This window comes from Ochlerotatus camptorhynchus, unplaced genomic scaffold, assembly GCF_037179485.1.
Source record: "Ochlerotatus camptorhynchus isolate MF236.1 unplaced genomic scaffold, CSIRO-AGI_Acam_v1.1 ptg000984l, whole genome shotgun sequence".
Taxonomy (NCBI): Eukaryota; Metazoa; Arthropoda; class Insecta; order Diptera; family Culicidae; genus Ochlerotatus; species Ochlerotatus camptorhynchus.
Genome location: NW_027041417.1, coordinates 47,435 through 69,065, shown reverse-complemented (window position 1 = coordinate 69,065; position 21,631 = coordinate 47,435). Strand labels below are relative to the sequence as shown.

Genomic DNA, 21,631 nt, shown 5'->3' with positions numbered 1-21,631 from the left:
GATGATATCATCAAAACGTAGAGTTAATGATCCCTGTTATACAGAAGTAGTCATAGAAAAGCGTAAAATGACGATGGAGGTAGATTGCGGATCTGCCGAAAGCGTAGTATCGGAAGAGCTTTACCAGAGAAACTTCAAGGTTTGTCCGCTGGAGATATGTAACAAAAGGTTATTTGTAATCGACGGGAACAGGCTGCATGTTCTGGGCAAAGTTCGAGTTATGGTGCAAGTTAACGGAATGGAACAGGAACTATTTTTGGTGGTGCTTCGCTGTGATAAGGATTTCGTCCCACTGATGGGGCGTACTTGGCTCGATTTATTCTACGGAGGATGGAGAAACATGTTTTCTGGTTCATCGATATCAAAGCAACGTGTGAACGTACTTACAGAGGATGAAACAATAGATAAGATAAAGAGTAAGTTTTCAGCATGTTTTGATAAGAATTTATCCAAACCGATAGTGGGTTTTGAGGGAAACCTTGCCCTGAAAGATGATACGCCTATATTCAAGAAAGCGTATGAAGTGCCTTTGAGATTGCGGTCCAAAGTGATAGAGCATTTGGATTTATTGGAAAAAGATGGTATTATAACACCGGTGGAAGCAAGTGAGTGGGCTTCACCGGTTGTAGTTGTTTTAAAGAAGGATCAAAGTATAAGACTTGTAATAGATTGTAAAGTTTCTATTAATAAGGTTATTATACAGAACACCTACCCTTTGCCATTACCTCAAGATTTGTTTGCTGCTTTGTCGGGGTCGAAAGTTTTTTGTACTTTGGATTTGACTGGAGCTTACTCGCAGCTTTTATTATCAAAAAGGTCTAGAAAGTTCATGGTAATAAACACAATCAAGGGATTATATATGTACAATAGGCTCCCACAGGGAGCATCATCTAGCGCTGCAATTTTTCAAAGGGTCATGGACCAAGTGTTGCAGGGTTTGGAAAATGTTTTTTGCTATCTGGACGATGTTCTTATTGCTGGGAAAGATTTGCAAGACTGCCAAAAGAAGCTTTATTTGGTTCTAGAAAGGTTAGCTAGAGCTAATATTAAAGTTAATTTAAAGAAATGCAAGTTCTTTGTAAGTAAATTGCCTTATTTAGGTCATGTTTTGACTAAAGATGGTCTTCTGCCGTGTCCCGAAAAAATTCAGACGGTTAGTGAAGCGAAAGCTCCACGTAATGTGTCAGAATTAAAGGCGTTTTTGGGATTATTAACTTATTATTCGAAGTTTATTCCAAATTTATCTTCTCGCATAAGAATTTTGTACGGACTTTTAAAAAAGGATGTAAAATACGAATGGAATGCAGAATGGGAAAAAGTTTCCAATCAATGCAAACTTTTTCTTTTGAAGTAAAATGTATGGGAATTTTTTGACCCTGATAAACCATTAATTGTAGTAACGGACGCTTGTTACTATGGTTTGGGTGGTGTAATTGCTCACGCAATTAATGGTGAAGAAAGGCCAATTTGTTTCACATCTTTCTCTCTAAATGAAGCACAAAAGAAGTATCCAATTCTTCATTTGGAGGCATTGGCGGTTGTAAGTACGGTTAAGAAATTTCATAAGTACCTGTATGGAAAGAAATTCACAATTTTTACGGACCATAAGCCTTTAATTGGCACTTTTGGAAAAGAGGGAAGAAATTCGATGTCAGTTACAAGGTTACAGCGTTACGTATTTGAACTTTCCATTTATGACTACGATATAGTCTACAGACCGTCTAACAGAATGGGCAATGCGGATTTTTGTTCGCGTTTTCCCATTGCTCAGGAAGTACCTATGGAATTGGATAGAGCGTTTGTGAAAAGCTTGAATTTTACAGACAAGTTTCCCATCAATTATAAACAAATTGCAAAAGAAACCAAATATGACGAATTTTTATTAAAAGTAATGGAATATTTACGGAATGGATGGCCAGAAAGACTGGAAAAACGTTTTGCAGACGTTTATTCACACTACCAAGACCTGGAAGAAGTTGAAGGCTGTATTCTGTTTCAAGATAGAGTGGTTATACCGGAAACAATGAAAAGAGATGTCTTAAAATTACTCCACCGAAACCATTCGGGAATACACAAAATCAAGCAGCTTGCCAGAAGAACCGTATATTGGTTTGGAATGAATGCCGATGTGGAAAATTTCGTTAAATCTTGTCGTATTTGTCATGAAATTAATCCAGTTTCCAGACGACCACCCTACTCACCATGGATTCCGACAAATAAACCTTTTAGCAGGATACATGCTGATTTTTTCCATTTTGATAAGAAAGTGTTTCTGGTAATAGTAGACAGCTATACCAAATGGATAGAAGTCGAGCTGATGAGGTTTGGTACAGACCATAAGAAAGTTATTAAGGTCTTCATTGGTATTTTTGCGAGATATGGTTTACCAGATGTTTTGGTCACGGATGGTGGCCCACCGTTCAACTCGGATTATTTCATCAAGTTTTTCGAGAAACAAGGAGTCATCGTGATGAAAAGCCCTCCATACCATCTTGAGAGTAACGGCCAGGCGGAAAGGATGGTTCGCCTGGTGAAAGATGTCTTTAAGAAGTTCCTGTTGGATCCTGAAATCCGCAAGTTAGATACGGAGGAGCAAATCTACTACTTTCTGATGAACTATAGAAACATATGTTTATAAAAAGATGAATGTTTTCCCTCAGAACGCCTTCTATCGTACAGACCAACAACAACACTTGACTTAATTAATCCAAAACACAACTTTAAACAACATTTGACACAGAACACAATTGATGATAACCGTAACGCGCTTTTTGTAAAGAATGACAACACTTCTAATCTGTTTAACAACTTGCGCAAAGGAGATCTGATATACTATAAAAATCCAAATACAACAGATCTTAGACAGTGGCTACCTACGACTTTTCTAATGCACGTTTCTCCAAATATTTTGCAGGTATCGCTTGGTGGCAGAGTGATATCTGCCCATAGGCGACAAATCAAGGTCCCACCCGATTCTCATCATCGAGCTCGGAAACGAGTTGTTTTTCATGAAGAGATTTTGGGTTCAGACTCAACACGACCTTCCACCAGCAACAACAATGACCGTAGAAACGCAAAAGTTCAAATTGAAGGGGGAGAAGCAGCCTGTTCAGGTTTGGCTGGATGCGGGAACTATTCGTCTCCGGTCAGGGATGATTTTGTTCCGCAGTGCAGCGATCAAGACAATCAAACACATAGCAAACGACGGAGAGATGAAGATTCCGATTCGGATTCGGATTTTTATGGATTTGCAGCGGATTCATTCGTTTTTCAAGAGTTTCCTGCTTTTGAGGTAGGTTTCCATTCGCAGGCAGTGAAACCGGTCAGAAAATCAAATCGACGAATGAAGAAGAGAAGAAAAGAAGACTATGTGTATTATTAGTAAGCTATAGGGTTTATCGAAGTTAATTTGTTTTGTCTTTCCTTGATGAATTTTATTACGATGCTGAATTAGAAAGTTAGATAACTCACTTAAGGAAGGAGGAGTTGTGGTGGCTAAATGGAAGACACCACTTTCGATAAGAGAAGAGCGGAAACGATAAATCCTCTCATTCGAAGAACAGTGAGAAGAGAGCATTAAAGATGTAGGGAACTATAAACGGTTGAGTACAATGACATAAAATGAATTTGAGGGTTAAGCTCAAGAAGCTTCTCAAAGTTTGCAATCACCAATGGGTTCATAATTTTACAACGGGTGAGGAACCTGAGGAACAATTCCGAAAACCGATCAGAGAGTGGCAACATGCCCGCCAACACTTCGAAACTCATCGTATGAGTCGAATGCATGCATCCTAACGCGATACCAAGACAGCGATCTGGATACGTTCCAGTTTGATGATGTGCTTTTTAGCCGCCGACTGGAAGCAAAAACTACCGTACTCTAAAACCGATAAAATCGTTGTCCGGTACAACGTTAGAAGATCTTGCGGATGGGCTCCCCACCACGTTCCGGTAATTGTACGGAGAAAATAGATCCTTTGTTGGCATTTCCGCTTCAGGTACTCCACAAGCGTGGAGTTTGTTTGAAAGGACTTCAACCGATACTGAATCAAAAGCTCCCATTAATATCCAAGAACACAGAAGCCATTTGCTCTTTGTTAGCAAAAGCCAACTTAATTTCTGTGGAAAGCAAGGCGAGACAGTCGTTCGTTCCCTTGCCCCTACGGAAACCAAACTGGGTCGTCTCAACCCATTTGTCCAAGCGAAAAAGGATCATTTCTCCAACAATTTTCGAATGCACGACAACATCGCGATGGGTCGGTACGAGTTGTAATCTGACGCGGGTTTGCCAGACTTTTTAATGGTTATAACTCTCACTCGCCTCAAATCATCCGGGACAATATTGAGCTTCAAAGCCGGCGCCGGTGGTGTAGTGGTAAGCGTGACTACTTTCTGACACACCCCAATGGATCTGGGTTCAATCCCAGCCGAGGTCGGTGGGATTTTTCTGAGGCATAAAAATCTCTGGTCACGTCTTCCTTCGGAAGGGAAGTAAAGCCGTTGGTCCCGGCCCATGTGTGTTGTGAATGGGTGCGATATCCTACGCAGGTGTGGAAGCTGCCTTCCTGCACATTCGGTTGCCGTCAATGGATGGCAATCGATGTCCGTCGGTGATTGGCACTAGATTGCGGAACAGAGACCGATGTTAAACAAAGGAAAAGAATATTGAGCTTCAGGAACTGACCAAATAAGTTCAACATGCGCCTCTTAGCGACGTCTGGGAGGTTCTTCAACAAGTTGAACTTGATCCTATCAGCCCCCGGAGCCGAATTGCCACACGAAAGGAGCACGATTGAGAGCTCCACCATTGAAAAAGGCTGGCTAATCTCGTCGTTCGTCGTTTCGCGAGGAATCCGTGCCGGCACGGAATCAGGACACACTTTTCGCGTGAACTTGAGAATCCAACGATTCTAGTACTCCTCACTCTCGTTGTTTGAAGACCGGTTACACATTCTTCACGCCGAGTACCAAAGCGTATTCATCGACGTTTCGCGCGATAATCCGTCCACGAATTGCCGTCAGTATCCGCGTTTCTTGGCTTTAATGAGGCTCTTGAGTTCGCGTTCAAATGCCAAGTACGCTTCAAAATGTACGGGTGTTCCACGTTCCGGAAAAGCTTAAACGCGTTGGACTTTTTACGATAAACCTCAGTGCAATGCTGGTCCCACCAAGACACTATGGAAAATTTCCATACAAGCAAGCGAACAAAAATATTTTCTTCATTTTTGCTTCAATGTAAGATGTTGAATGGTTGTAATGGTAATGGTAAGGGACGAGGAACACATTTTGATGATTCACGAACAACGTTTGATAAGGGCTTAGTTTTAAATTGATCTTTAATGATAATATTTTCAAGTCTTTTTCTGCAACATTTACTTACGGACAACATATTGTGAATTTTACAACATAGCTTCCATTTCAATGAATGGTTATATTCGTTCTTCCTAATTTATTTCAGTTATAAGATAGGTAGCAGAATGAGTGAAAATGGGTGGATTAAAATTAACTTTTGCGGGTACGACTCCGGAGTAGTGGTTAACATCCGTACCTCTCGCGCCAAAGTTACGAGTTCAAATCTCACCCCGGACAAGTCACGAATGACCCAAGAGTGTTTAAGTGACTTTAATAAAAAAAAATAACTGGGAGAAACGGTATAAATTTAATTTCAATCTTTTTTATTGTTTTCTCGATATTGTACATTTTTTATTATTCGGCACTGCTATCATCACTAGCAAAATCTTCTTCAACTTCGTTGACAGCTTCCATAAGTTCTTCCAATGCATTGCAGTTATCGACTGTTGAGCAGTTTTCAGAATCTTCGAATATCATAAAACTTTTGACAATATTGGGATAGCTCAATGCTTTTTTTGATTGTCTTCTTCTTTCCATCCGAATGGTACTAATGAATGGATTTGATTCATTCCATTGCCCGAATGAAGACATTAGAGATGGGCGATCCGCTCCCGAGCTGTTCTATAGACCCGATTCTCTAAAGTGAGCTGATGACCCGCGGTTCATTTTTTAGGAACCACAGCTCATCAGCTCACTGATATCACAAGTCTAAACTATTCAAACCAGTCACCACGTAAACCAAATCGCGCGCGTAATACACCATGTGCCTACTGATCGTCAGCACCAATGGTAAAAGCAAACTTCCAAGCGGCTGTTTGGAAGAGAGAGACGTATGCACATGTGCTATACGATGTTAATTTTCTACAGGTATTATACAATTTATTCATGTACCCGGCGCTTATTGCTGATGTTATTCCTCCAGTATATAAAATCTCACCTCTCCTCCCATCATTCTCTGGGGGAGCGGAAGATCCACACAAAAGCAAATAACCGAAAAGCGAAATGCAGCTCTCCAGCTTATCAGCTCAGCTCCGGATCCGAATCATCTACTCGACACTGGGAGCTGTTTAGGTTGACAACTCTCGGACCCGTCCAGCTCTCGAACCCGTCCAGCTTTTCGGATCTTTTTTTTTCTCTCTCGATTCTTCACGATTCAGCTCCGGATCCGGATCTGAGCTGATGATCTGGAGCTGAAGCCGAGAATAGTGAGAGAAATTCTGCTGGAGAATTAACATCACAAATAAAATCTGTATGTAGACTGGATTACATAGCTTGAGAAAAGGCGTAACATCCTGTGCCACGATGTGAATCATATCATCGCGTGTGACATAGGTGTAGCTCTTGCATACATTTTTTGTTTTTACTAATATGTTGTTGGCTCATTTTGCGCGCTTTTTGGTTTACGCGATGGTTGATCAGTTGTTGCATTAGTGGCGTTTTACTTTGAAAAGTAGAGCCATATTATAAGGTACGGATTTATAAGGTTAGACTACTTTTACAGTTTTATGCGGTTTTAAGCACTGAAACCAGTAATTAATTTTCCGATTTTGAATTTGTGTCATAATTTCTATAATTTCAATATGAGTTGAAGAGCTGTTCAAAAGAATCGACTCCCTTTATTGAGCTGAATGGGTTTGATCCACTCAGCCAGATGAGCTGTTTTGCCCGAGGGGAGCGACTATATCTACGATGTAGTAAAAATTGTTTTTTGCTGTGATTAGCTACACGCATGCTGAATAGATAGAAAGAAGATTGATGACGATTCTGAAGATTTCCTGCAAAAAGATGATCTGCGATGCAAGTAGATGCGAGAAATGAAAGAAGATTTTTCGAAGATTGATTCACTAGTGTGAGATTTGTGGAGTATCTAGAATTGAAATTTGGATATGTCGCCCCCCTCGGTTTTGCCCACCTCTAGAAGACATCATGTATATTTTCGACTCGGGATCGTTTTTTTTTTCAGCTGTTTATGCTGACTTTCTACCGTATGCGTGATAATGGAGGGGATGTTTCTCAGAGTCTTAAACTATGTTAATCATCGGTCGAGCTTCCACTTGCTGCAATTACGACCTCCACACGCTTCCGGAATGCACGGCAGGTTCTAATAATGTAGTCTGGATCAATTTCTCTCCAGGTACGGGTCAATGTTTGTCTGAGGCTTGCTGTACTCGGGTGGCGTTTAGAACAGGCCTTGACCTTCATTAAGCGCCATATTGAGTTATCCATCGGATTAAGATCGGAGCTGGATGGCGGCCACATATCCTTCGCCCAGAACGGAAGATGTTCCTGCAACCACTTATGAGTGCGGTTCGAGGTGTGGCACGGAGCCCCATCTTGTTGAAATAAAACATTTGGCTTCGGACCGTACTGTTCTTTGATCCACAGAAGAACATACTTACTTAAAATCCCGATGTAGACCTTGTTGCCTTCTGGAATGAACACCGGGTCCATTTTTTTTGCCATCGGAAGCCACCAATCCAAACACCATAAAACTAACAGGATGCTTGGTCAGATACACGTTCTTGTACTCGTCGGCCACGTCTTTTACCGGAAAAGAACTAATATACCGGTCGGTTCTGGAATTTGATACGGGATCGACGGTAAACATGCTCTCGTCGATGAACAGGATTCCCGGATTTTTTTCGCTTAAGGAAGTTCAAGATTTTCTTGCATCGTTCGACTCGTAGCTCCCGAATGCGGTTGGTAATCATGTGAGTTTTTTCCGTGCCGAATTCGAATTCACCCCGCAATCTTCCTTTACGAACTTACGTGCCGTAAAGTCACTGATCCCGTGTTCCTTTGCAATTTTCCTTATTGAACGCACTGAATTCACTCGAATCTTCTTTTTGATAGCAGCGATAACCCTCGGAACCCGAGCTGACCTCGGACGACCTGTGGCCACCTTCGCGGAAAGTTGTCCTTTCTTTTCTCGGTCTAAAACCCTTTTGACGGTCCACCGGGACACTCCCATGGCGATTGAAATGTCTTTTTGTGACATTTGCGCGTAGGACAAATCACGAATACGCTGCCACTTCGTCATGGTGCAACTGTCAAACTAAGTAAATCATTTTCTTTTATGCACAGCCTACTACGGTATGAGCTATAGGTTACGTGCATGCAAAGAAAATCAAGGCATTGTATGCACAGGTGAAACGGGAACCTTATTTGTACGATGGTGCAAACATTACCACACATACGGTACAGCTTCTTCTGCTTATATTCCAAGAGGAGCTGGTGAATGAATTGTTATTTCTCCAGCATAAACAAGTACTTTATGTACGGTTGCAGGAATTTTATTGTTTATTGTTGCCATACATCAACAGGCTGGTTGTAGCCCAAATGATGTTGTTATGCCTATCATACAACGAAAAATAAAGTCGGTATGTATCTTTGCAATAGGCATCATTTTTTTGTGGATTAATTAGCTCCTGACTGTTGATAGTAATTAAAATGTTTCGAAACCTCACATTTAATTCTTCGTCGAATTTTAAAACGCTGGATTTGCGAATCCTCGTCGACAAACGTTACCTGAAGTGCTCGTACCTGCACCTCCCGATCTTGGTCTCATAAAGCTGTGCCGTTACTTCTTATTTTCTTTGCAGATACTGTTTTTTACATGGCTGTAAAACTTTCCATACGATACGAAATATGCAGCAGAAGCGAATCCATGCATGAAGTGGCGATATACCATAAACTAGGGTATCTACGTTGGATAGAAATCCTTCTTTGCTGTTCATTACGTTTGGAGTTGCCCCACAAATAGGACACATGACATGAACTACCACATAATATATGTAACTAGCATTGGGCGATGTTGAGGCAAGAATCGAATTTAGTGAATCGATAATTTTTTTTGAAAATAATCGATTCACCGATTTGATCAATCATTTTGAATAGATCTTTTTGAATCGATCTTCTGAATCGATTCATTTTTCAAAATGGCACAAAAATGTTTCAAATATAACGGATCAAAGGAAAGTTGGTGCAGTTCAGTCTAGAGTTGATATTACGTTACATAAGCTATCTTGTTATGACATTTCACCTTTAATAGTCATTTAGTGTAATTTTTTTTTTTTTTCCTTTGTTGTGTTTTTTTCCGTCGATCTTGTTTTCCGTGCTGAGCACCAATACTACCGACGTGCCAGGAAGGCAGCTCCCACACCTAGACCCTACCTATCGACCCATCAACTCATGAACCGGGGACCAACGGCTTTACTTCCCATCCGAAGGAAGGCGTGATCAGAGATGTTATGACTCAGAACATCCCGGCGGCGCCGACTGGGATTGAACCCAGGCCTGCTGGGGTGAGAGGCAATTACGCTTACCACTACACCACCGGCGCCGTTATTTAGTGAGATAATTGATATCATTTAGAAATAAATTGTGTAGTACGTACGCAGTAAATGATGTTAGTGTAATATACATCACTGCTGGTCATTAAAATGTTAAGTAGAGCCATGTTGGCAATCTTGGCATTGACTCAACCAAGCACTGAAAAGTTTCCTGTGGTATAGCATACCACTCTTTTTGAACTGTGGCCCATAGTTGATCCTTGTTTGAAAATGTTTGACAAGATAACTTTATTTTAAGCTCGTTCCATAAATTTTCGACGGGGTTGATGTCAGGAGATTGGCTAGGCCATGAAATAACCGACACGAAACCATTCCTTTACATACTTAGGAGTATGTTTCGGATCGTTGTCTTGCTGAAATTAGTATGTTCTCTTCTGCATAAGGGAGCATAACCTCCTCCATGGTTTCTTTGTATTCAAATCTGGTCATGATGGAATTAATACGGAAAATCGAAAAATATCGACAGAACGTGGAAAAACAGGTTGATGCAATAAATTTTGTAATTCTGCCGATATGCCCCCATGGTGATGACATACACGGTAACCAGCGTAAACACATTAATGTGTAAAATTTCACACATTTTGTGAAAAAAGGGGCCTACTCATAAAATGTGTAAACTGCGTTTACACATTTATGTGTAAACCCAGCAAACATCAATAGAAGAGTATTTTTTACACATTTTTCAATAACGGTTTTTACAGCAAAATGTGTAAAAAGTAATCATTTCTAGAAATTGAATACGATGGGAAAGCATGCTTTTTTCTATTTATTTCGGAGTTTTCTTATTTGTGTCACTGATAATATAAAGAATTCTCGGATACAATAATAATTTATTATCTCTTTTATCTTTATCACATTTATCTCTTTATATGAGTTTTAACCTTAACGAGATTGCCACGGAACTCATCGCAGCCAGACACCGAACAATGAAAACCTTGATTATGAAAAAAAAATTCTTCTTAAACTTAGCTATGAAAATAATATAAATCACTTACCCTAGCTTGTCCATCTGCACTGTCCAGTTTGGACCTTAGTTCCTTAATTTCACTGTTGTTTATCACTGCTTAGCGGCCGAAGGCCGGTCAACGAAACAGGATGCAGCAAAGTTTGAAGTTTATTTTTACCCATTAATGAGTATAAAAATACACATTTTTTGATTGGTACTACATTCTTAAAATGTGTATTTTTTTTACACATTTTAAGATTTCCAAATTTACACATTTTTTGACAGCTGCATATAAATATAAAAAATGTGTATTTTTTTACTCATTTATGTGTTTACGCTGGTTACCGTGTAGCAGAGGACTGATGAACCTGAAATATGTCATAAAAGTGAATGTTTTTAGATTTGTAGATTAATATCTTTCGAAATGGTAACGTCATGAATATCCCATAGGCCTCCGGTTGGTTTTGATGTGTGCAATCATCGTGTACTCTTTTGGTACTATAGATTAACTCAGATAAAATATTAACTGCCTGAGCGTGAGCTGAAGACTCCAGGTATAGGTCAATATTAAATTGCAAATGCAAATGCACTGAAATTTGTTTTGTTGGATCGAAACAAAAATCGAATGAAAAGGATCGATCCAGTCGATTTTTGTCGTGTTTGAAATTGATTTAAAAAATCGATTAATCGAACCAAAAGAATCGATCTTTTGTGTTTCGATCCAAGATCGCCCATTACCGTCAATCATACTTAGTGCAAATTTAAAATCAACTAAGATTGTGTTTCCGTTTAATAGATCAAATTTCACTGGTATTAGTTCTTGCATTTCTTTCTTCACGTCTTGTTTTGTAGCAAGAATTATTTCTCTACCCTCTTTCACGAATTGCAGGATGAATGGTCTACAAAACCGAATGTTTTGAGGCATGCGGTTAAACCACATAATTTTGTTCGGATTATTCGCCACATATAACCGTATTGGAGAGAGTGTTGATGAGAATACATCAGAATCATCTTGACATTCGTCTGGCAGTGTTTTATGATACTGGAAATAACCGGTTGAACCATCCATGCCCCAACTACTCAATAGAATCAATTCTGAATATTACAGGTTATTTGATGTCATAAACTCGTCGAGTTCCCTCTCAATAACTTTGATGATTCGTTGGACTGTATGCTCCAACAGAGCCTGTAGTTTCACCTTTATTTGGTTATTTGGTTTCATCCATGGATTGAGTTGGAGGGGCACATATTTTTTTTATTGTCCCGATAACGTTGTATGGTGGAAATCTTGCTGGTTCCTCTCGATGTATTACTTCGTATTGACTTTTTCTTAAGCCAGCTTCAATGAACATACTAAATGCTTCTTCAGGTGACATCATTCCACGTGCATCTGTTAACTGCGTGTACATTTTCTTATAAAGACGTCGCTTGCTTCTTTCGCTCAGCTCATCAAACTGCTTTGAAGGTCTCCCTCGTTTTGATGTTGAAGGAACGTTCTGCTCCTCTTCGATGAATTCCTTGATGGCAAAACTAGATTCGAGCCAACTCCGATGATCTGAATCAAATCTCTCTTTTTACCCTTCTTACAAAGAAGGGTATAGATATCACTTGAAAAACCGACTATCGATCCGAGGCCCGGAGGGCCGAGTGTCATATACCATTCGACTCAGCTCGACGAGATCGGAACATGTCTGTGTGTGTGTGTGTGTACGTGTGTATGTGTGTGTGTATGTAACGAAATATATGCGCTCACGTTTCTCAGCAACCGCTCAACCGATTTGGACAAACTCGGCTCAAATTATAGGTCTTGGGGTCCCATTGAACGCTATTGAACGGTTTTGAAATCGGTGAACCGGTTCCGGAGATATGGCCGGAATAAGATCCGGTGAATATGGGCCTTCACGCTGGATTTAACGGAAAACGTATCAAAACCATCATGCACGGACAGAAAATTGTTTGCATTGAACCAAAAAAAAACTTTAATTGTATTTAAGCAAACAATTCCGGTTGAAATTATATTGCATTTTGTTGTTTCAATAATACTTATTCATATAAATTCAAAATAAGATTCTTTTTGTTTTAATCAGCCACTTTTCAATTGTAGCTATTGTAAAAATAACAATATTCTATTATTAAGCCAACAATAGTTAATTTTAATTTAGCATTTATTTGCTGTGTTCATTTTCTGGGTCATGAAAGCAAAAATAGCTACCAACGATTCCCTCGTTTTCACCCGGACAAAAATGTAAACAATAACAATACTTCCGCGTTCCTCGTAAGTATTGTTTTTAATTGTGAATTTCGGGGATTTTCGAAAATCTTGAGACTTGAGGTAAGTAAGTATGCTGCAATTCGAGCTGCAGTTGATAAATATAATCAATGCTTCTGTTTTTTTCCTTGATTTTTTTCCGTCGATCATGTTTTCCGTACTGACGAGTACCAATGCTCCCGACGCCAGGAAGGCAGCTCCCACATCTGGACCCTACATATCGACCCATCAACTCATGAACCGGGGGCTTTTATTTTATGCCTCAACAATTCAATTGCAATTTCTGCAATTTTGTTTCAAAAAGAAAACAAAACATAAAAAAAATTGCCAGATTATTTTTGCATCAATAAACATATTTTTATTTCTACTGCGTGAATTGTCAGACTTTATAAAATAAATATGATTGAATCAACCAGAAATCTCTTTTAAAAACAAACATATTTTTGTTGTTGACCCAGCTGCCAAATTTGACAGCTTACGTCAAAACCATGAAAGCTCTTGTAAATTCTAACAGATTTCCTTTTTGGTTTAACAATCCATGGGTTTTTAGAAACAAAAATACTGGATTGTTCAAACAATAATGATTTCTTTTTGCAGCCAAAACAAAATGAAATTCTTATTAATTTTACGTCAAATATTATTACGTTTAAAATATTTTTTCTGCGTGTGCGACACATCAAATTACTACAGAATTCAAAAATAAGATCAATGCAAGTCGTGTTAAGTGTTCCAGACCACATTGGACACACTTGAACATGTTCCGGTACCCCGGGGAAGTTGCTTGAATATGAATTGAATTAAAACCCATTAAATCACATTAAAATACGATGATAAGGTGATTGGTAGCCTCACCAAATAGACTACACCCGGATATATTCCGGGTACCCCCAGGCAGTGGCGTAGCGTCACTGGATGACACGGGAGTGGGGGGCTTGGTCACTGATAATGACAATAAAATAAATAAACTTGAATAAGTAAGAAGGGTCTGATCACACCATAGGTGGATAAATTCGGGGTTTTTCGTTGAGATTGACTCCACTTCTCCTTGTATTAACTGACAAGTTTGTAAATTTTATCCTGCAGTCGTGTTTGTTTTTCCACGTGGATATGACATGTTTCGCAAATATGATTGAAGGCTTTTTGAACGTTTTCGCTATGCGTTAGCTTTACGTCAAAAAGTGAAATAATAGTTTTATTATCCATGTGCACGCTTGTGTTTAACCGTGTTCAATGAAACTAGAAACGGCCCATAACCATTTATATACGATTCTGAACGCAATGAGAAATATAGGTAGCTTCAACAAGTCTTGAACGATAGGTAGGAATAGTGGGTAGCAGATGCTTTATTCTACCTTTGATACATAATAAAGTACACAAAAAACATACATTCTTAATACGTCACGTTGTTTTGCTTTTTATATCAAAAGTCCGTTGTTCAACAACATATTTCAATATAACAAAACAGTTTCATCGTGAAAATTTAAAATAGGGTAAATTTTGGCTTCGGCACCAACAACTATTCTCGGCAACCAATTTTCAAGCGGTTATTATACAGCAGAACATCTTGTTAGATGTATTCAAACGATTCTTTGGTTAATCAGCTACAAACTGATTTCGATGTCTGAACAAATTTGGCATGCCAGATTTGTACATAATGCAGCTAATTTAGAGATTCCGATAATAGGACAACCAGTTAACACGTAAATCAAATGGAAATGCTGCCTAAGAAAAAGAAGCTGCCAATAATTGTCACACTCACCTGGAAATTTTGGAGCGTTGAAAAAACGATTATAAACAATTTTGGACAATTAGGTCGATTTGAATACATAAATCAGCAGGCAGCAAAAGAATGTAAACAAACAAAGTCTTCAGTTGTGTGCATGAGAACGAGACAATGTAAAAAGAAGCATGCACGCTGCTTAGACTGACGAGAATATGTAAATTCCCCTATTACGCGAAAATAATGTTATTACACGAAAATCAGCTAATCTAAACAAATTTTTGAAAACGCTCTTATTCCAAATGGCGCAAATTTGTGCAGGATTTTTTTTTTTTCTGAACTCAATAAAATACACAAAAAACTCGATCATAAGCATAAAGTAACCTGGGAATGCTTGGGGAAAAAAAATGGCTGACCAACAAAAAAATCTACAGACGGGTCTCGTCTCAGTGGATTCACTGGCTTCGGTGTCTTAAATGAAAACTCTAGCGCCTTCCGTAAACTCCAAGAACCTTGTTCCGTTTTTGTTGATGAGCTTAGCAATCAACTTCGCATTGGGGATGATTTCCAAGATGCCCGCAGACCATTATCTTCTCGGATAGTCTAAGTTCAATCGAGGCTAAGGGAGTAGATGAGTGTGCTGGTCGAACGATCATATATGATTACCTTTGCCCCCTTACATTGCTCAATCCCAGGCAATTAGATGGTGGACTCTCTCGCAAAGGTGGGCGAATTTTATGACAGGCAAATTTAACACGATTAATTTTACCACTTAGTGCGTCAGAGTACCCTTTCGAGTTGGCAAACCGATTGGGACAATGGCAATCTTGGACGGTGGTTACATTCAATTATTTCTAATGTTTCTTCGAGAGGGTGGTTTAAAGGTTTGGTCTCAAGTCGTGACTTCATTCGCGTGAAGAGTACACTTATGTCCAACCACTACTCGCTAGATGCTCATCTCAATAGAATAAACCTCGTGGACAGCGACATCTGTCGGTGTGGAAACGGTTACGATGACATCGATCACGCAGTTTGGCAATGTACGGATAATGACGCCGCCAGAGAGCGACTTTTGAATACCCTCGAGGCCCAAAGAAGACAACCCTATATTCCTATCAGAGACGTGTTGGGAACTTGCGATATCTGCTATATGCAGTCGGTTTATCTTCGTCTTCTTCTTCTTCGCATTTCAAGCTTATTGCATATCGCACTTCCACAGTTATTAATTGAGAGCTTTCGATGCCTGTACCATTTTTGCATTGGTATAATTGTGTGGCAAGTCCAATCATACTTGTATGCCCAGGGAAGCCGAGAAATTTTCCAACCCGAAAAATTCCTAGACCGGACCGGGAATCGAACCCAGCCACCTCCAGCATGGTCTTGCTTTGTAGCTGCACCTTTACCGACTGAGAGGCCCCAGTCGGTTTATGTGTTCATTCAAATGTCTAGTATAAGAATTTAATTCCTTTGTCTTTCTTTAATAGTTTTTGTTTGTCTTGTCCCCCCGTCTCGACGAGTCTTATCTTCACCCACTGGTCACCATAGCCGGTCGAACTCAAGACGAAAGTAGAACCGCACTACCGTTCATACTGGCGACAACGCTCTGATAAGACAACGAAACCTTACCCCCAAGCTCCTCCCCTGATCCTATCCTTCGACAATGTACCTCTCTAACCTCGGGTAAGCCGCGAGTATTCGGCCCAACTCCTACTAGACATAGAATTAAGTGAATTTTGTTACAAACAAAGAACAATGAACTATTGGCTCCGTAAAGCTAACGCGATTGAGCCTTCCAAATAAACCAATTAGATAAAAAAAAAGTTCCATTACCATTCAAAATTATTGTTTTCTCCATACGTTTTCGGAATGTGAATTTTAAACGAACCCTTTTATATAGGTTGAGAACTTTAGTGGTAATGGTTAATGTAGTGTCAGTATGGTTTTCTAACGGCTGTCAACTGTATGTGGGATATATATTGGTAAATTAATGATTACAGGGTAGTGGATGTACTAGCAGTGATTTTAATGACTAAAATTCAAAAATAGTAACCAAATAGTGGCTTTTATTGATCGGAAAGATATGGTTCCAATCTTCCGTTGATTGCGATTGCCACTTCGAGAAGTTTTTTAATCTCGCAAACCCGTCATGCGCATATATCATGATTCTAAAAAATAAAACAAATGGTTTAAAGATCCCATAAATTTGTTCTTGAAAAATAAGTATAAATTGAATAAACAATAGGACGGTCCAGTTCTAACTTCCACTTCTAACTCAATCTGCACGCTTTTGTCTATCTCGTTTGTTTAAACGAATTGGTGATTCGATCGCAAAATTTAAGCACAGAGCAAAATGTTCAAATTCAAGGATTTAGACAAATTTTGACAATTTTAGGACAGTCAATTTTAAAGATCTAGGATAAAGATAAAGCGATGCGTTTAGCAACGTGAAGAACTACAGTCAAGAATTATTTGAAGATTATCTCAATTCCTCTCAAGAATTGAATCTTCTGTAACAGCTCAAACATAGAGAAAAAAAAAACATAACTGTCGAACCAATACAACTTTTTAAGATCGCAGTTTTAATAAAAAAAACTCATAATAATAGAACGAGGAAAATTATCCCAGATGGAAAGATCACGACCATAAAATACAATTTGAATATCTCGACCGTGAAAAATTAAAGATTTAGCAAATCATATTAACAATATGATCTACAGTTTTGCTTAGCTGGCGATCCAAATACTTAGCAATGCGAGAGCCAAAAAGGCTACCAATGTAAATTATATCTTCACGAGTGTGTAAGATTCGCATTTCGGTTTATCTTCCTTTTCAACGATTAGGTCCGAACCCCTTTGATCGATCAAATATCAAAACGCGATATGAAGAACGCAAACACATGTAAACACTATTGTAATGCTTGATCGAGAAGTATATAAAAGCTGAAGGAATAAATCAGTCGTGATCAGATTGACGACAACTTCCAAAGTGATTTTAAAGCGAATTTAATATAACGGAAAGAAAACTTTAAAGTGACGACGAGGATAAATTGAAAGGTATAGTGAAAGTGATAGGAAGGACTGAACAGTGAAAGTGACAGGAAGGACAGCACAGTAAAAGTGATAGAAAGAACAAGCAAAGTGACGAGCCGGTCGTTAACAACGCCATTTCAACCTTCGGCCATTTCGTTTGGTGCGTGTTTAGCGCTATTGAAGCGACACGTTTATTGAGACACGGCAGAAATTGAGACATGTTTTCTCTATAAATGGCGCTACAATTAGCGATGAGATAACACTATCCGATATTCAAACCGAATATAAACATATTTTCGATCAAAACATTTCGTCTCCCATCATCGGTTTTGAAGCAGATTGAATCCTTCGTGAGGACAAACCAATCTTTAGGAAGGCATACGATGTGCCTTACCGCCTCAAAGATAAACTGTTGGCTTTATTGCACAGTATGGAAAGGGATGGAATAATTACACCAGTGAAAACTAGTTAATGGGCATCTCCAGTAGTTGTGATTGTGAAGAAAGACGACAGTTTGAGACTTCCTACACGAATTGCCGGCGAAAAAGTGACGTCATTTGACATTGGGCGACTTGAAGACTGATCGTTCGCCCTTTGTCCGGGATGCGGAGTAATTTCATCCGTCGGGCGAACAAATGGCGCTCCGGGATCCGGACGATAGGCGACTCGCCCCGCTAGAGTAATTTCATCCGCCGGGCGACCAAATGGTGCTCCGGGATCCGGGCGAAAGGCGACTCGCCCCGCTAGAGTAATTTCATGCACCTGGCTACCAAATGGCGGATGGAACTTGGCCATTTTTTTGTGAATTTTTTTCGCCTAATGATTGTGGTCAGTCATTTTTTCATATCGTGCGTGTATAGACGCGTTTTTTATCCGCCTCGTGAAATTGGCCTCCGATGGCCATCTTGAAGCAAAGTTGATAGTAGGTACTGAACAGTTTGTTATTAAGTGTAATTATTTTTAAAAATTGATTTGCTGGAGGAATCCGGCTGAGTTAAGCATTTTTACTGATGCGTTGCATCAGTAAGGATGCATAACTCAGCCGGATTCCTCCGGCGGATCAATTTTGATGTAATTGTTTTCGAAAATTGATCCACTGGAGGAATCCGGCTGAGTTGAGCATCCTTATTGAGGAATCCGGCTGAGTTAAGCATCCTTACTGATGCAACGTATCAATAAGGAGGTTCAACTCATCCGGATTCCTCCAGCGGATCAATTTTGATGTAATTATTTTCCGAAATCGATCCGCTGGTTAAAGTTAAGTTAAAGTTAAGTTAAAGTTAAGTTAAAATTAAGTTAAAGTTAAGTTAAAGTTAAGTTAAAGTTAAGTTAAAGTTAAGTTAAAGTTAAGTTAAAGTTAAGTTAAAGTTAAGTTAAAGTTAAGTTAAAGTTAAGTTAAAGTTAAGTTAAAGTTAAGTTAAAGTTAAGTTAAAGTTAAGTTAAAGTTAAGTTAAAGTTAAGTTAAAGTTAAGTTAAAGTTAAGTTAAAGTTAAGTTAAAGTTAAGTTAAAGTTAAGTTAAAGTTAAGTTAAAGTTAAGTTAAAGTTAAGTTAAAGTTAAGTTAAAGTTAAGTTAAAGTTAAGTTAAAGTTAAGTTAAAGTTAAGTTAAAGTTAAGTTAAAGTTAAGTTAAAGTTAAGTTAAAGTTAAGTTAAAGTTAAGTTAAAGTTAAGTTAAAGTTAAGTTAAAGTTAAGTTAAAGTTAAGTTAAAGTTAAGTTAAAGTTAAGTTAAAGTTAAGTTAAAGTTAAGTTAAAGTTAAGTTAAAGTTAAGTTAAAGTTAAGTTAAAGTTAAGTTAAAGTTAAGTTAAAGTTAAGTTAAAGTTAAGTTAAAGTTAAGTTAAAGTTAAGTTAAAGTTAAGTTAAAGTTAAGTTAAAGTTAAGTTAAAGTTAAGTTAAAGTTAAGTTAAAGTTAAGTTAAAGTTAAGTTAAAGTTAAGTTAAAGTTAAGTTAAAGTTAAGTTAAAGTTAAGTTAAAGTTAAGTTAAAGTTAAGTTAAAGTTAAGTTAAAGTTAAGTTAAAGTTAAGTTAAAGTTAAGTTAAAGTTAAGTTAAAGTTAAGTTAAAGTTAAGTTAAAGTTAAGTTAAAGTTAAGTTAAAGTTAAGTTAAAGTTAAGTTAAAGTTAAGTTAAAGTTAAGTTAAAGTTAAGTTAAAGTTAAGTTAAAGTTAAGTTAAGAACAGGTTTAGGTTTAGGGTGGGCGTTGGTCAGATTTGGATTTTTCAAATATAATCCTAAATAGGACCCAGATTACTGAATACACTAGTAACCTCAACCTCTGTCAAAATGTTTCATTGTGATTAATCAACACTCAATGGGTAAAATATCAAATTTGCGGTAAATTTGAAAAAAAGGAACTTGGAGTGTAGAGCGCACTGCCCACTGGACGATTCTGAAGCCTGGTCAAGCTAGTGGGTTACGGGTTTATTTGATTGTACGTCATTTCCAAGTTATATATAGATACATTCATACCATTGGCATTTTGTATTTGAGATAAGACAGAGATAGGATGCGGAGGGCCCGCTTAGGGGGAGCGTAACCCATGTTATGGCTTCCATTTTTAAATAGCTCAGATAGGCTGGAAATGATAGGTTCATGGTGAGAAAATGTATCATATTGTGCCCGTTCACTGATCAAAATCGTCAGGCCCTGCTCTGGAATAAGGGGATTGACGATGATTTGTCAAGTTTCATTTTGTATTTGCATGTAATTGTAAGTTTAGGTTTGCTTTTGTAATTGTAAGATAGATAGTTTGCCTCAATTGAAACATTGAGTTGTATAAACTTGACGAATCATACCTCTAAAATAGTAGTAGTTACAGTGCCGCATGATCTAACAACCACTGCCTGCAACTAATGTTGAAGGGGCCGATAGGGCTGATTACGGATCAAAACTAACATAACTCTAACACTGAAATGATTCCGAAACTAACGCTCATTCATTGCACTTTGAGTCATAAAGTAGTTTTATTTATTTTCCTACTAATCTATCTACATACTTAGTTTTTTCTACCGAGCTCGGCTGTGCGGGTCTCGGCGGGGAGGGTTTCGCTGAGATCTCGGTGGGAGTGACATTTGATTGCTGAGTCTCGGATAATGCCTTTTCAAATAATCTGCCTTGCCTACGTTTCTTTTCTTTGTTATCTACTTTATACCCTTTTTATTTTTCTGCTCTTCTTTCCTCTTCTCTTCTTTTGTTTTGTTTGTTTACATATAACTAATACTAATACCTCCTTGTTTTCTCTCTAATTTGTCTACTATGTCCCACCATCGCGATGAGAGATGAGCTACCGTACATGGTACACGCTCATATACACTCCCAAAATAGTATGCCGCAAGTAAGTATATCACAGAGGCAACTAAAGATCCAGAAACAAAAACCGATGGCGCTGAAGATAATGAGGTAACTACTACACTGTATTGTAATTTGTACAATAATACTCACATTACTTATTATTAATTATATACTTTATTATATAATTAATATTTAGCGGTGGTGATTTATATGACTATATAGTAGTATTATTTATTTATACTAACCTAAACACAACGTGGGGTGACCCAAATCCAAACGATCACTAACCAAAATAATAGACTTAGGTATCTTTTTCAGCAGGTGTAATTTCGTTTAATTCTGTTTCTCTCTTTTTAGCAAAACAACAACAAAAAAACCTTTATAACTCTTCTCCATTCTTTTAATCTCCTATAAATGTATCGGAAACTAGTGGGCATGTCTGTGCAAACAGAAACAGGCCTGCTAGTGGAAGAAGGTCGTTATGCTATACGGTCTAGCATAGGCCTACGGCCAGGTTTCAGTGGGTACACACTCGCTTAATGGCAGATTGGTTTACAGTGGTGTGCTGATAAATTACAATTACAATTACAATAAAATTATTTTGTCATTAGTCGATACGCATAGTGTGAATTCCATTTTATACTGATAAATGCCTTTTTGAATGGACTATGGAAGAA

At 38.3% G+C, this 21,631-nt stretch overlaps 1 protein-coding gene across 6 annotated transcripts in view; it reads right to left on the bottom strand.

Annotated features, from left to right (window-relative positions):
- Mgat4a (alpha-1,3-mannosyl-glycoprotein 4-beta-N-acetylglucosaminyltransferase a) overlaps positions 1 to 21,631 on the bottom strand; it is a 71,731-nt gene that overhangs the window by 18,598 nt on the left and 31,502 nt on the right. For 2 of the 6 annotated variants that reach the window (XM_065238824.1, XM_065238826.1), the window contains exons 2-3: positions 10,996 to 11,018; positions 10,700 to 10,764 (exon numbers count right to left, since the gene is read on the bottom strand). The exons of 2 other annotated variants lie outside the window; for them this stretch is intronic. In XM_065238824.1, the coding sequence (XP_065094896.1) occupies positions 10,700 to 10,713 (14 nt within the window). In that variant the 5' untranslated portion in view covers positions 10,714 to 10,764; positions 10,996 to 11,018. Of the gene's footprint in view, positions 1 to 10,699; positions 10,923 to 10,995; positions 11,019 to 21,631 lie in introns of those variants that run through there. 2 more of the 6 variants (XR_010519162.1, XM_065238823.1) reach the window with 2 other exon arrangements.